The sequence below is a fragment of the Sparus aurata genome, chromosome 11, assembly GCF_900880675.1.
Source record: "Sparus aurata chromosome 11, fSpaAur1.1, whole genome shotgun sequence".
NCBI classification, from domain to species: Eukaryota; Metazoa; Chordata; class Actinopteri; order Spariformes; family Sparidae; genus Sparus; species Sparus aurata.
The window spans coordinates 361,750-377,978 of record NC_044197.1 but is presented as its reverse complement, the minus strand read 5'-3'; the positions used below and the strand labels follow the sequence as shown (position 1 = coordinate 377,978).

General features: G+C 46.5%; 1 protein-coding gene across 1 annotated transcript; it reads left to right on the top strand.

The window, feature by feature from the left end:
* The first annotated feature begins 15 nt into the window (after positions 1-15).
* Positions 16-15,532, top strand: map1sa (microtubule-associated protein 1Sa). Its single transcript, XM_030434288.1, has 7 exons — positions 16-215; positions 2,606-2,707; positions 6,808-6,890; positions 7,033-7,173; positions 7,309-10,354; positions 11,307-11,530; positions 11,608-15,532. Exons 1-7 carry the CDS (start codon positions 56-58, stop codon positions 11,761-11,763), a joined length of 3,912 nt encoding a protein of 1,303 aa, XP_030290148.1. The 5' UTR covers positions 16-55; the 3' UTR covers positions 11,764-15,532.
* Positions 15,533-16,229: the final 697 nt, after the last annotated feature.

Genomic DNA, 16,229 nt, shown 5'->3' with positions numbered 1-16,229 from the left:
ATCGAGGCGGGCCCGTGTTGCGTGCGGGTGACGTCATTGGTGGACTGTCCAGACCATGATGGCGGCAGCAGCAGTGGCGGAGTTGGGCGGCGGTCCCGGTTCTTCTCCCTCCGGTCCCTCACGGCCTGTGGCGGCGGACTACTCGGTGCTGGTCGTGGTGGGAGCGCTGCGGCCCGCCGGGCTGCTGGAGCAGCTACTGCGGCAGATAGACTCAGGTGAGTTGTGGTGAAGGTAACCGGCACCGGAGACCCAAGAACCGAGCTGCAGCCCCGGTACACAGGGCGGGAAGTCAGCGGGCCCTTCACAATAAGATCCGCCGAGAAGAAGCGCTGACGTCGCTGCTGCAGCCACAACAGCTGTCCCTTAAAAACCCGTCCCACTGTTCGAGTTCCTCCTGATTAGAGTCCACATCGGTGCTGAACTCAGATAAAAGTGTTCTGGTCAGCACAGTTTGGACCAGACAGTCACGTTAGCACCAGACAGTCACGTTAGAACTTGTGCTGGGGTTTAAAGGTGGAAGTAGCATGAAGCTAACTGTTAACTAATTAACGTGGGACGTGTTGAGCTAACGGAGCTAACGAACCTGAACCGGTTTCCTCCTTCATCAAACCAACAAGAAGAACCTTTTCACCCAAAGCCTAATTTCAAACCCACCAGAACTGTGTCGCAGCTGTTTCTGTTTCTGCAGGTTAAATTTAGATGAGTGAGGACACGAGGACATCCGGTCCGATGGTCCAGTCCGTGTTCTGCCTTCATCTTTAGTCAAAACACAGTTTAGGTCCGTTTTAGATGTGTGAGCTGTTCATGGGCCCATGAGACAGAACTCTGCTCGACACTTTAAAAGTTCTTCTGTCAGAAGGTTCCGTCATGTTTTAAATGCTGTAATTGAACTTTTATATTAAACTTATCTTTATCGTCTCACTGTTTCCTTCCGAGGAGGCGTTTATTTTGAAAAGCCCTTCCTCCCGGAAGTGTTATCTTGATTTTGTCAACTTCACTTTTGTGAGCGAAAGTGATCAGAACCAAATCAATAATCAATCAAACTGATTCGAATTAGTTGAGCTGCAGTGAGAATATACAGTTTTAATGATCGACCTGTTAATAACTACATGTGTAATAAACCAGTAGGTCCACTTGATCAGATTCATATGATCAGTGTTATTGATCAGACAGCTGAACCATCAGACTGCAGAGTCAGCTCAGACTCACTGCTCATGATTAATGAATCGCTCATTAAGTGGTCGTCAGTGTGAATAACTTAATAACTGGAACCAGTGTGTGACGGGTGAACTTTCCCTCGGGTCATTAAAACAGAACAGAACTAGTGTGTGCAGCGCTGGAACCAACGGTCCGTCTGAGGACTGACAACAACAGAACAGAATGTTTCCTGTTTACCGTACGTCATGTGTTTCAATCCAGGCACAGAACTGTTTGTTCACACTGCTCCAGTTCACTGATCAGGCTGCAAACAGGCTGCAGCCCGTTTGCAGCCCGTTTGCAGCCTGTTTGCAGCAGTCACGGTCACGGCCGGAGGCTTTGTGTTCACAGGTCGTCAGTCACGTTCTTGTGAACACGAAGTCTCAACAACATCTTGAGGGAATCTTTTGAAACTCAGCACAAAAATCCTCTTGTGAATAATGTGGAGGTCTCAGACAGACAGACAGTCAGACAGACAGACAGACAGTCAGTCAGACAGACAGACAGACAGTCAGACAGACAGACAGACAGTCAGACAGACAGACAGACAGTCAGACAGACAGTCAGACAGACAGACAGTCAGACAGACAGACAGACAGACAGTCAGACAGACAGACAGACAGACAGACAGTCAGACAGTCAGACAGACAGACAGACAGACAGTCAGTCAGTCAGACAGACAGACAGACAGACAGACAGTCAGACAGACAGACAGACAGACAGACAGACAGCTTCTGCTTCAGGCTGGTTGTGGGCCTGCTGACAGAACAGGAAGTGGTGTTTCTAAATATCAGCAGCTTCCTGTTTGCTGAGTAGGAAACAGTTCATCTGACATAGATAGGAGGAAACATGGAGGATGTCTCACTCTGAATGAAAAATGTAACAAAAGACAGAATACTGTGTTAAACCAGTTCAGACTGATGTGATCCAGTTGGTCTCGAGTCCGGTTCCGTTTTTGTTGAACATGATGAATAATGCAGCTCGGTGAGTTCAGCCTGGAGTCACAACAGCACTCATGGACTCTCAGCTGACATCCCATAATAAGGCACCGCATCTCCAGAAAACAACATCAGAAAACTTCTGACACCATTTCTGGTGCTTCTGGTACATCTGTCCTCACGTCATCTGATCTCTGTGGGCACTATGTCATGTAAATATTTACATACGTCTATTCTTTTTCTTCCCTTTTTAATTATATTGTTTATTTTTGATATTGGTCTTTGTTCTTTATTCTTGTAATATTCTGTTGCTGCTGGGACAAACAGATTTCCCGTCTGTGGGACATTAAAGGATTTCTGATTCTGATTCTGAAGCAAGTCTGTGTGTAGCTCCTGATCAGCACTGATGCATCATGGGACATGTGATGGATAGAAAAACATTAATCTGTGTGTGTGTGTGTGTGTTCCAGGTGTGCGGTGCTGGCCTGTGGATCTGGATGTTTCTGTTCTGGATCAGCAGCTAAAACTGTTTGTCTCCAGACACTCAGCCCTCCTGTCAGAACACGTCCCAGGTGAGGAAACAATCACACTGACAAACACAGGTGAGGCGTCTGACAGGTGTGTGTTAGCAGCCAGGTGTGTGTTAGCAGCCGGGTGTGTGTTAGCAGACAGGTGTGTGTTAGCAGACGGGTGTGTGTTAGCAGCCAGGTGTGTGGTAGCAGCCAGGTGTGTGTTAGCAGCCAGGTGTGTGTTAGCAGACAGGTGTGTGTTAGCAGACGGGTGTGTGTTAGCAGACGGGTGTGTGTTAGCAGACGGGTGTGTGTTAGCAGCCGGGTGTGTGTTAGCAGCCGGGTGTGTGGTAGCAGACAGGTGTGTGTTAGCAGCCGGGTGTGTGTTAGCAGCCGGGTGTGTGTTAGCAGCCGGGTGTGTGTTAGCAGCCGGGTGTGTGTTAGCAGACGGGTGTGTGTTAGCAGCCGGGTGTGTGGTAGCAGACAGGTGTGTGGTAGCAGACAGGTGTGTGGTAGCAGACGGGTGTGTGTTGCAGAAGGGTGTGTGGTAGCAGCAGGGTGTGTGTAGCAGACGGGTGTGTGGTAGCAGCCAGGGTGTGTGTTAGCAGACCGGGTGTGTGTTAGCAGACGGGTGTGTGTGTTAGCACAGCCAGGTGTGTGTAGCAGCCAGGGTGTGTGTTAGCAGCCAGGTGTGTGGTAGCAGCCAGGTGTGTGTTAGCAGCCAGGTGTGTGGTAGCAGCCAGGTGTGTGTTAGCAGCCAGGTGTGTGGTAGCAGCCAGGTGTGTGTTAGCAGCCAGGTGTGTGGTAGCAGCCGGGTGTGTGTTAGCAGACGGGTGTGTGTTAGCAGACGGGTGTGTGTTAGCAGACGGGTGTGTGGTAGCAGCCAGGTGTGTGTTAGCAGCCAGGTGTGTGGTAGCAGCCAGGTGTGTGTTAGCAGCCAGGTGTGTGGTAGCAGCCAGGTGTGTGTTAGCAGACGGGTGTGTGTTAGCAGACGGGTGTGTGTTAGCAGCCAGGTGTGTGTTAGCAGCCGGGTGTGTGTTAGCAGCCAGGTGTGTGTTAGCAGCCGGGTGTTATATGAAGAACGAGGTGAGAAGTTTGGTCTTGGTTTTGAACGTTGTGCTCAGACTGAACATGAAGCGAATATTCGTCTCACGTTTACTTTCAGGACGTTCAGCAGACGCTTTTGTCCGCAGCGACTGACAATAAGAACATTTGTCACAACAGCTCACCGGCGTTAAAGTACGAATGAAAAAAATGGAAACAATTCTCACATCACTCAAGTTTGATCTGTGGATGATTAATTTTCTTGGCGTTGCTTCCAGCTCTACCTGAGGCTGACAGGTGTCCAGGTCTCAGTCTATCCACCTGTCTCCATTGAGTGACAGCTTCTTAATAGGTGTGTTAAGATCAATAAATAGTAGCTGTGAGCAGCAGGTAGATGTAGACTGGATCAATCCGTCTCACCACATCAGTGTAAACCCGGAACAAAGTGATCGGACGCAATAAACGGATCAGAAGAAGCAACAACATCGTAATTAGGGGTGGTGAAAAAAGTCGATTATTGATTAATCGCGATTATGATATTGACGATTATGATTCGATTATTAAATTTCCAAAAATCGATTTAAAATTTTATTATTTTTTTTTAAAATAGTAATACAAACTGGAGTCGTCCTCTTACTGGCTTCCGCTACATGGTCCACAGTCTGGAGCCAAGATATGTTATTCCATCCCGGAGCTTTTTCATACTAAAATCGATTCCAAATCTTTACAAGGAGACAAAGCTTTCCGTGTCCCTCAACTCTGCTCACAGGGCAGCAATAACCTGCGATGCCTGGACATCCAGAGCTACAGTCTCATATGTGACCGTTACAGCTCATTATGTCAGCAGTTAATGGAAGCTAATGTCCTACGTACTTCAGACGAAAGATATGGATGATAGCCACACAAGCGCAAATATGTGTGAGTTTCTCAAAGCAATGGCAGACGAGTGGGAACAGAGAAACATACCCTGGTTCTCGTCACCAACAATGCTTGGCAGCTTTCTTATAACAGTGAAACACTACATTAAACACAAATTAAAAAATAATCATTTTGATATTACAGTTACACTATACAATATTGAAAGTGCTGTGAGGTGTTACTCAAAAGATAAGTAAAATAATTCAGCAGCTGACTGATGTTAAATGGAAGATCAATAATCGTTAATAATTGAAAATCGAATCGTTAATAATCGAAAATCGATTTGTAATCGAATCGAGACTTCAATAATCCGAATCGAATCGGGAAATTGGGCCGATTAACCACGCCTAATCATAATGTCGCCTTGTAAAGAGTCTGAACTCGTGCTGCGTCAGGCGATAAGCAAACTATTTTCAAAATGTTTGCTCCCTGAATGGGGTTCAGATCGATCAGAGCTGTGCTGTGCTGTGACAAATTTCCATGACTGACCAAGTAGTCAGACTTCCTCGCTCATTCTTATTTGTCCCGTCTCAGTAAAGTTGTTATCTCTGTTCGGCTCTGACTGTTATCGTCCACTGTTCATGAACCACATGACGTCAGTGTGAACGCCAGCGCTGACAGACCTTCACAACACAGCGCCACCCTGAGTTTGGTTTGGTGTGAACGCCGAGTCAGAGGACACAACAACTGATGTTATTGATTATCTTCTGCTGCTTCACACAATCGCTGCTGTGCTTTTATTCTGAAAGACACTGTTTAATGAGACACAAATCTCATTAAACAGTGTCTTTGTCATTATTATATATTTATTATCTGGTACACTCTTTCTAATGTTGTGTCATGGTGAGTTTAGAAGGCTATTACATGGTCTGGAAATAACTTTTTTCCTTTGTGTTTGGGCTTAAAATAATCACGACAGTCTCAGCTTTCTAACAGTGAGTATATACTGATGCTTAAAACTATCAGCAAAAAAACTATTCGTTTTTACGAAGGGTGTTCGTTTAGTGAAGGGTGTTCCTATGTTGGAACGGTGTTCCTTAAGGGGCTAACATGAATAATCTGCGTGTCTGCAGGCTGTTCAGCAGAGTCTCAGCTGACTGTTCATGTGTTTGACACACACACACACACACACACACACACACACACACACACACAGTCTCGTCAGTACATCACTGAGCCCTCTACCGCAAGAAGCAAGAATGCCTACACACCTTCACAGTGTTCCCTTTTTCCACAGCTACAACGTCATGCCACAATTTTTCTTTCATAGTTCGCCAAGAGTCCATAGAATGGGAATATCCATGTCATTTTACCCAAAACTAGCTACAAGTGTCGAACCAGCAAGAAACCCCAGAGTCTTAGCTTTCATTTGAGACCAAGATTATGTTTCTAGGTAAAGGGGTTCTCCGGTTATAAGCCTTTGAATCTCAGTAGGCGCTCTTGGAAAAGAAGGCCCCAAGCAAAACGTACAGACATGCCTTTAGAAAAACAATTGTGAAAAATCATTTTTTTTGTCTTTTGACTTCAGATTTTGAGTGTATCAAGCTGAGACCTGTGGCTGTGGCCTCATTGTGTCTGCTGTGTCCATAGACATACCTGAGCCCTTATATCTTAGTCAGTTTATTGACATTTGAATTGGACGGAAACCAAAACCTGTGTTCCAACCTCTGTAACTCTGTGTCAGTATGTCATAGAATCACACTTACACTTCTAGAAATCACTTGAGGGTGTTACCTTTCCAATGGTACCAAGCACATCCCTGAGTCTCGAACTATGTGGGAGCTGTCATGCTTTTAATTTCGGTATGTCGTTTTGGAAAAAGAACCTTAAAACGGGGGCGTTCATTAAGTGGTTTAACAAGGAGTCAAATTAACCAACAGACTCACTGGTCAGCAGTCACCATAGTAACCAGCTGACAGGATGGAAGGAGGGACCTCCTGTTGCCTCGAGGTCAAAGGTCAACTGTTGAGTCTGTTATCTGTTAGAGGGTCAGTGGTGAACCAGTGAAACCAGCAGAGGTAGCAGATGTTTCCAGCTGTTTGAGGAGGCGTCTGTGATGTGGACGTGCAGGACGTGTGAGGACTGAAGACAGCGGACTGCTCGGCAGATGTTAGATGATGCTAGCTGCTAGCTGCTAGCATGTGCTCAGCCTCATATTCTCCTGTTTGTTTGTTCCTGATCAGCTGATTGTCCCCCTGCAGGTCAGAGGACTCTGCAGCACCACGGAGACGTTCTGGACACTCAGGTTGTTGTGAATCCAGCTCATGACTTCGTCTGCTCGGAGGTGAGAACTGACAGAAACTAATCAACTAACCCTGACCCGCCAGAACCTGAGATCATTTCAGCAACAAACTCTAAACTGTGCAACTCATTCATTCATCACTTGTTGAATTCATTTGATTGTGTGTGTGTGTGTGTGTGTTCAGGTCCGGCGGCTCGTCTGTGATTCGTCGAGACACAAACTGTTGGTTCTGGCCGGTCAGTGTGTTGAAGACAGCGGAGACATCGTGTTACAGAGAGGCTGCTTCTCTCTCAGTCACCTGGTCCACATATTTGAAGATGAGGAGGTGAGAACAGGGCGACATACTGATGCTTACAGACTGTAGTTCACCATGATGTTCTGATGATCCAGGCCGCAACACGCCTCGCTCTGTACACTCTGGATCTGTGCTGCTGTGACATGTGACCTCTCTGTGTTTTAGGTGGGAGAGTTGTTGAGCTCTGCAGATCCAGCGATCAAGGCCAGCCTCACCCTCAGCTGTCCAGACTTTGGTCTCTGGAAAGACTCTGTGTTGGAAAAACACAACCTTCAGGACTTCATCAACATCCGGATCAACCCTCCCCTCGTCCTCCCAGAGATGGAGGGTCTGCAGGAGTTCACCGAGTACCTTTCCGAGTCTCTGGAGCCTGAGTCCCCCTTCGACCTCCTCGAGCCCCCGAGCACCGTGGGCTTCCTGAAACTGTCACGGCCCTGCTGCTACATCTTCCCCGGCGGGAGGGGAGGCTCAGCTTTCTTTGCTGTTAATGGTTTTAATGTGCTGGTTAACGGTGGCTCTGATCCACGATCCTGCTTCTGGAAACTGGTTCGACACCTGGACAGGATCGACTCGGTGCTCTTGACTCACATCGGCGTAGACAATCTGCCCGGCCTGAACAGTCTGCTGCAGAGGAAGGTGGCAGAGCAGGAGGAGGAGCCGACTGGAGCTCATACTGAAGAGGAGTGGATGAAGAACCTCATCTCTCCTGAGATCGGGGTGGTCTTCCTCAACGCTCCTGACAGACTGAAGTCCATCCAAGGAGATCCCAGCGAGCTGCGGAGCTGTGACCAGGTGGCACTCACTCTGCAGCTCTTAGAGAGACTAGCAATCAGACCCGAGCCCATCAGCCGGTCCAACAGCGCCGCTATAGAACCCGTCATCCTGTTTCAGAAGATGGGAGTCGGCCGTCTGGAGCTGTACACTCTGAATCCAGTCAGCGGCAGCAAACACCTCGAAGCTTTAATGCAGATTTGGCCGAATGGCAGATCAGATGTGAAGGGCTCAGATCTTCCACTCCCATGCCTTGTTTCCATTTGTGCTTTGCTGGTCTGGCATCCGTCCAGCCCGCAGGAGAAGATTGTCCGTGTCCTTTTCCCAGGGTGCACGCCACAGATCAAAATCCTGGAAGGACTTGAAAAACTCAAACATCTCGATTTCCTCAAACATCCTGTGGTCAGTTTGAAGGACCTCGAAACATCCAAATCAGAGAAACAGCCTAAAAGAGCCGAGAGTCGTGAAAGCCTTAAGTCCCAGTCGAAGGACTTCAGACCCAGCAGTGCCTTACAGAAAGACAAGCTTGGACGAGTTGATGTCAAAAAACAGGAGGTGAAAATGAAGCCAAAGTCGGGTGGTGACCCTGCACCTAAAGACAAGAAGGATGGGGAAGAAAAGCCCAAACTGAAGGACATAGATCCTAAATCAAAACCACCTAAACCTGCTGAAAAACTTGTTCCAAAGAAAGAAGTTTCAAAAGAAGAGAAGAGGGAAGTGAAGAAGGATGATAAAGCTCCAGCTGCTGTCGTAAAGAAAGAAGAATGTGGAGATAAAAAGAAAGAAGTGGTCAAGAAAGAAACTCTCAGTACAAAACCAAAGAAAGACATCAAACCTGAACCAAAAAAAGATGGCAAGAAGGATGTAAAAACAGAGGAGAAGAAAGCAACAAAACCAGCTGTGAAAGAAGTGAAGAAACCAGCAAGTGCAGCATCAGCAGGAAGTGCAGAACTGAGAAAAGCTTCAGGGAAGAGTGGGACTCTGAGGAAAGACGGGACTCTTCCAAAGAAAGACACTTTGACAAAAGGGACAAAAGTTAAACCAGGTACAAAGGAGCAGGAAAACCAGAAGGAGGCAGATCGCTCCAAGGTGTCGACACCTGAGGACATGACGGCTGAATTTGAACGACTTCGATTGGAAGAGGACAACAGGAACAGGGGTCAGAACTCAAAGGTCACTGCTGTCATGAATGAGGCGAATGGGAACCAGACCGCGTCAGTCGAGAGTCCAGAGAAGTTCCGCTGTGAGACAGACCAGGACGTGTCCTCACCTCTCAACACGACTGTGAAGGGTGTTAATTTTGATCTCAGTCCAGCTGCATCCCAGCCAGTAGGAGGCTCGTTGAAAAACAGACCAGATGACATGTCAGACTCTGACTGTGCAGGACGGACCCCTCTGGAGGATTTCAACCAGGGAGGCTCCTGTAGGACGTCTGATCTAAACTCCACGTCCTCTCAGGACAAACAGTCCAGTCTTCTGACGCTCAGTCCGTTCAAAGACATCATGCCAGACTCCTCGTCCACCGTGACCTCGATGCCGGCAGAGGTCGGCTCTCCACACTCCACAGAGGTCGATGAATCGTTGTCTTTCTCTATGGAACAAATGCTGCCCCCCTCTGCAGTCTCACCCAAAGGTCCTCTGGGAGTCTACTCTAATGGACATGTCAGCGATTTGGACAACAGCACTGAGCTGGCCTTAGCTCTGAGGTCAAACCATAACGGCCGCTGTGGAGACGGATCAGAGGAACACATCCACGGGCTGTCAGAGCTCATCTCAGACGTTCCTCATGACGTCGATCTCTGTTTGGTGTCGCCGTGTGAGTTCCAACACCCGAAGACTCCGGAGAACCATCATCATCATCATCATCACGTCAGCCCTGTCCTCGCCACAAGGACCTCACCTGACCTCTCTGATAACAACAACCACTCGCGGGATCCAAGCAGCAGTGACTGCCCCTCAGCTTACAGCCAGGAGACTCCACCAACATCCGTCAGTGAGTCCCTGCCAACAGCGACAGACTCTGACGTCCCCCCGAACACCGAGGAATGTCCCTCCATCACAGCAGACGTAGACTCTGATGACGACTCCAGCAGCCTGTTCCCACACGATCATCCCAGTCAGCTCTACAGCCACACCTCCCACGACCCCCCACCTGCCCCCGTCAAAGATCTGCCCCCATTACCACCCCAGCCCGGAGCCTGCACCGTCGACTCAGAGGCTGACGGTCCGAACAAGAACCTGAAGAGTTCAACTGCCAAGAAGAGACCGACAGGTACGACGCAGAAGGCAACCTCCGGGAGCTCAACAGCTCAAAATGGAAAGACCAAGGTGGGCAGCTCCACGGGGTCCCTGAGGACCACCTCCAGCCTCGACACCAAACCATCAACACGAAGTTCTCTGGGAGGATCTAGGATCGGCACTGCAAAATCATCATCTTCAGGTAGGACAACAAAATCTTGATCCTCAGGTAGGCAAAGTCCAGAGAACACTGAAAGATAGCGAAGCTGAGGAAGCTCGTGGCTTCGTACCAACAGCAGCTAGGTAAAAAATTGGGAGCTCTGATTTGTCAGGACTGTCAAACTGACACAGTCTTTCTTTTTCTGGTTTTTGGCAAATTTCTGGGCCGTAAAGCCTCAAATCCAACAGCAGATAAACACATTCAGTCATAATAAACAGTTTGTTCAGGTTGTCATCAGGTTGCAGTCTGTTACTGGTGTGACATCAGATGAGGCCTCCTCTCATGAAACGACTCGCTGTTTTTGCCTTGTTTGAATGAAGTTCTCTAAATAAAAGACCTGATGTCGATGTTTTTTAAGTTGGTTTTCTGGATCCGGCACCAATAAGACATTCCGCTGTCGATTGTATTAATTAGGAGTTGACTGATTATCAGTATCAGTGATTTTTCTGTCAGATTATTGGTAATATAAACTCATTTAAAAATTTGCTACTTTGGCTTTGATGCAACTTCCTCTCACACAGTGTCCCGCCCACAACACCATCTGATTGGTTACACGACATGTCAATGATAAATAAACACTGAGTAATCTGAATCGGCAAAGTAACTAGTAACTACATGTATCAAATAAATGTAGTAGAGAGGAACAAAGTAGCTCAACTCAAGACGGACAGACGGAGATTTGGATCCAGACGGGTGTCCTCCTCCCAGCGGGTCCAAAGAGGGTCAGGTTCTAGATTCAAACTGAGGACTGAAGACAAAGTGAGGAAAATATATTACCAGTACTTTTCCAGGCTCCGACTGTAACGGATGTTAAGATCCATTTGAATCAGGAAATCAATTTTTCAGACACAGCCCTGTTGGGTACGCTGTCTGAAGCATTGCCCCACTTTTATTCAGACTCTTCATTAGTCTTAATCTCGTTCTTCATCTCCAGCTTCCAGAGCTACTGGTTCTGCTGCTTCTGAAAGTTCTGCGGTGTACGTGGACCTTGCCTACCTGCCGTCGGGCGGTGCCTCCTCCACCGTGGACCTGGAGTTCTTCAGACGTCTCCGCTCGTCTCATTACATCGTGAGCGGGGACGATCCTGTGAAGGAGGAGTCGATGAGGAGCATCCTGGATGCTCTGCTGGAGGGGAAGAGCAGCTGGCCGGAGGTTCAGGTCAGTAACAACACCAAGCGTTTGTTTTCTTCTGTCATCTGTTGTTTGATTGGTCCATTTCTCTGATGTGTCCTCAGGTGACTCTGATCCCGACGTTTGACTCACTGGCGATGCACGAGTGGTACCAGGAGACCCACGACAGGCAGAGGGACCTGTCAGTCACAGTGCTGGGCAGCAACAGCACCGTGGCCATGCAGGAGGAGACCTTTCCTGCTTGCAAGGTGGAGTTCTGAGGCCCCGCCCACCTCGGACCTCCTCACAGGTGGGCCAGAAGGCGCAGAGGAGACTGTTGCCATGGTTGCACTCAGACCAGACCAATGACGGGGCCTGCAGTGTCCCCGCCCCCTTCAGTTGAGTCATATCAGTGAGCACGCTCAGTCAGTTCCCACACAGAGGAGAAGGGAAGTCCAGATGAGACGCGTTCCTTTAGACTTCCTGCTCCTGTGTGACATCACTGCACGGTTAACCCTGGCACTTCCTGTCAGTTCGTCTCTGCTGGATGAGGAGCTTCAGCTAACAGATGTTAGCCTGTTAGCTGCAGGCTAAATATCAACACTAACATCTCAGTTTTGATTAGAATATTTAATGATGTCACAGACATATATTTAGATTCTTTCTTCAGTCAGCTTTTTGAAACGAGCAGACATGTTAGTGAGACAAAGCACACACACAAATACAGATAGCTAATGTTAGCTAATGTTAGCTACTTTTAGCTAAAGTTAGCTAATGTCGGCTCTTGATATCATCCAGTTTCAGTTTTAGACTGATTTAGTTTTGTAGTGTTAATAATAAACAGGGGATGACGTCACATGATGACATCACATGATGACATCACATGATGACATCACAGTAGGTGGCAGTAACGCACTTCAACACTGATGAACAACCGGCATATAACAGACAGACGGTGCTTTAACTATCTAACAGCGTCCAGTGTGTCGTCACTTCAGTCACAGAATCTCGACCTTCAGCAATCAATCAGAATGTCTTCATCATCAGTTCTTCGGTCACGTGTAGATCTCTGCGGTGTAGATCTCTGCGGTGTAGATCTTGTGGGTGTAGATCTCTGCGGTGTAGATCTCTGTGGTGTAGATCTTGTGGGTGTAGATCTCTGCGGTGTAGATCTCTGCGGTGTAGATCTTGTGGGTGTAGATCTCTGCGGTGTAGATCTCTGCGGTGTAGATCTTGTGGGTGTAGATCTCTGCGGTGTAGATCTCTGTGGCGTAGATCTCTGCGGTGTAGATCTCGTGCGGTGTAGATCTCTGCGGTGTAGATCTCTGCGGTGTAGATCTCGTGCGGTGTAGATCTCTGCGGTGTAGATCTCGTGCGGTGTAGATCTCTGCGGTGTAGATCTCTGCGGTGTAGATCTCGTGCGGTGTAGATCTCTGCGGTGTAGATCTCGTGCGGTGTAGATCTCTGCGGTGTAGATCTGTGCGGTGTAGATCTCTGCGGTGTAGATCTCGTGCGGTGTAGATCTCTGCGGTGTAGATCTCTGCGGTGTAGATCTTGTGCGGTGTAGATCTTGTGCGGTGTAGATCTCTGCGGTGTAGATCTCGTGCGGTGTAGATCTCGTGCGGTGTAGATCTGTGCGGTGTAGATCTCGTGCGGTGTAGATCTCTGCGGTGTAGATCTGTGCGGTGTAGATCTCGTGCGGTGTAGATCTCTGCGGTGTAGATCTGTGCGGTGTAGATCTCGTGCGGTGTAGATCTGTGCGGTGTAGATCTCGTGCGGTGTAGATCTCTGCGGTGTAGATCTCTGCGGCGTAGATCTCTGCGGTGTAGATCTCTGCGGCGTAGATCTCTGCGGCGTAGATCTCTGCGGTGTAGATCTCTGCGGTGACGCTCACCCTGTTCTCAGAATAACAACGAAACTCAAGATGTTTTCTTGTTACTACGAATTCTTTAAAAATACGAGTCACGATGATGGAACGATCTGTCTCTTTATGTTTATTAATGACTCGATGTTCCTTTAACAGATCTTTATCTTTTATCATTTGATTACACAAATGATTTTACAGTCTTTGTTTCACTGTCATGAATCTTCATGTTGAATCTGGATTTCATTATTATGAAATCTTTTAAATGTTGTGTTTGTAATTCAACTTTATTTGATGTTTGAGTAAATGTCATTAAAACAATTTTATCTATAAATTTAAAGAGATATTGTCATAAAGGTACAGACATGTAATTACGAGAAAACATCTTCAGTATTGATTGATTGATTGATTGATTGAAGAGGCTGTAGTTCCTGATCCAGCAGTCGTTGTGACCCGTTAGTTTTCACTCAGTTTAATGATATTTGGGACCATCTGTTGCCTTTCAGCAGATCTCTGATCAGTTTCCACATGTGAAGATTTGAACATGCATGCATGCAGCACAGATCTCAGGTCAGATCTCACCTGTCTGTGTTAATCCACTTTGATTCATATACGTTGAGTTTTGATTGATTATTCTGGTCTGACTGAAGGTCTGCAGCTCACTTCTGTCTGGCTCTGAATACTACATTACCCATGGGCCTCAGCTGCTGAACCCATCCAAGATCTAAAGGCTAATCGAATATCGAACAAGCCCGGCAACAGAGTGTGGAGCTCTCTGATTGGATGGTTCTCACAACAGTGCATTCTGGGACTTAAAGTTCTCCTGACATGATTAAAGCAGTCAGTTTTATCTGTGGGATAAAAATCAATACATCGATATCCGATCAGAATGTTCCTTCTTATTCAGTTGTTTCTGTGTTTTTCATGTTTTTTGGTTTCTCAGTTTAGGAACATCGCCTGAAACCACGAAGATAAAAACTTGATCGTCCTTTTAAATTTAACGTCAGAAACATTTCAGCCGTTAACTTATTTATTTATTTCCTCTTTTTAATCAAATTGTCCTTTTTTTTAATCCACGTCTGAACTTTGGTACGAGCTCCTCACAACTTTCTCACCGATCAGCTGAACTTTAATCATTATTGATCGTTAAATGTTTCATGTCCAGTTTGATTCAAACAGAAATTCTTGGTGTGATTGAATTAATCTGTGAAGCTTTAAGGACTCAAACATTCTGATCTCAAAGTTCAGGACTTCAATTCTCTTGCCAAAGTTTTATTGATGTGTATCTGAAGGTTTTATTTTTGTTATTGGATGATAAAATGCTGATTGAAAGGAGCAGATGACTGTTTTATTATTGTTCACAACTTGTCCTGTTATTGTAAAATAATACCAGATCAGAACCATAAAGTCAAAACACAGAGAAGTTGTAATATTATTGAACTGAAGTCGTGATTTGGAGAAAAAAGGGAGGTTTTATGATAAACAGGAGAAAAGTGACTTTGAGTTTTAATGTCCTGATGATGATGATGATGATGATGATGATACGTTATTATAGTTATTATTATTATCATTGCTAAAATTATAGTAATAACAATAATATTTATTATAACAATTATTAATAATTATTATTATTACTATTATTTTAGCAATATTATAATAATCATAATCATCATTATTATTATTGTTATAATTATTATAGACTTTTTTTAATTAAAGTTTGTCAAATTTTTACTAAAACTGCAAGAATTCAGTTTCTATGTTTAATTCAAAACTATAAATTAATTATTCAACAACTCTTTTGATAATTGGACTGTGCAGTATGAAAGATAAGTCGTCTCTGTTGAATGTGACAGTGAACGACTGATCAATGTATCCAGAACAGAATCGACACATTAATCTTAATTATTATATTTAATAAAATGAATAAGTTGCAACAGAAAAACATCAATTTCTCTCCAAATATCGACTTTGTTTGATAATATTCTTCTTCTCTTCCTCCAAGTTCTGCAGACGACCTTCCATTCAATTTTGTGTCATTTTACTTTGAAAATGCTTTCTCCACTTCCCCCTCTCCCAACACACACACACACACACACACACACACACACACACACACAGATGTAATGTGTGTTTTGAAACACTAATTTAAGTATTCTTTTTAAAATAAAAGTAGCCCTTCAACAGTGTCTGTGGTGTTTTATTATGAAGATCTGTGAATAATCAACATGATTGAAAAAGTTTCACATGAAGAAGAAAAACAATAAAATTGATCAAACATTTGAAGTTTTGATTGGTGATCGATCAGAACTACAGAAAGTAAAGTTCAGATAAAATGTGTTATCGACTCAGCGACCTCATCAATACATGTGATTGATTAGTGTGGAGTGCGTCCAGGCTGTGCTGCCCCCTGCTGGACTCAATCACAAACTTCACTCTGATCAACTGGAGGATCGTTCACACTGATCGATCATTTATCAATAAGATATCAATGTGTGTGTCTCAAGGATATGAGGAACAGATGGTGAATACAGGTTGACCCCTGATGGACCCAACAGGTCCCTGCTGGTCCCACTGAAACCAGTCCAGAGCTGAGTATGGAGACGAAGACCAGAGAGGAGCCCTCCTCCCTCTCTCCCCCCCTCCCTCTCTCCCCCCCGGTGGGCGGGGCCCTCCTCCCTCTCTCCCCCCTCTCTCCCCCCCCTCCCTCGCTCCCCCCCCCTCCACCCGGTGGGCGGGGCCCCTCCTCCCTCTCTCTCACCCCCCCCCCCCGGTGGGCGGGGCCCTCCTCCCTCTCTCTCTCCCCTCCCTCTCTCTCCCCCCCTGGTGGGCGGGGCCCTCCTCCTCTCTCTCTCCCCCCTTGTGGGCGGGGACCCCCTCCCTCTC

Excerpts from the sequence above, each read along its gene's own strand:
- map1sa (XM_030434288.1), top strand. The coding sequence starts at position 56 with ATGATGGCGGCAGCAGCAGTGGCGGAGTTGGGCGGCGGTCCCGGTTCT. Across the intron at positions 2,708-6,807 it reads CCTGTCAGAACACGTCCCAG|GTCAGAGGACTCTGCAGCAC; the intron begins GTGAGGAAACAA and ends GTCCCCCTGCAG. Across the intron at positions 6,891-7,032 it reads ATGACTTCGTCTGCTCGGAG|GTCCGGCGGCTCGTCTGTGA; the intron begins GTGAGAACTGAC and ends GTGTGTGTTCAG.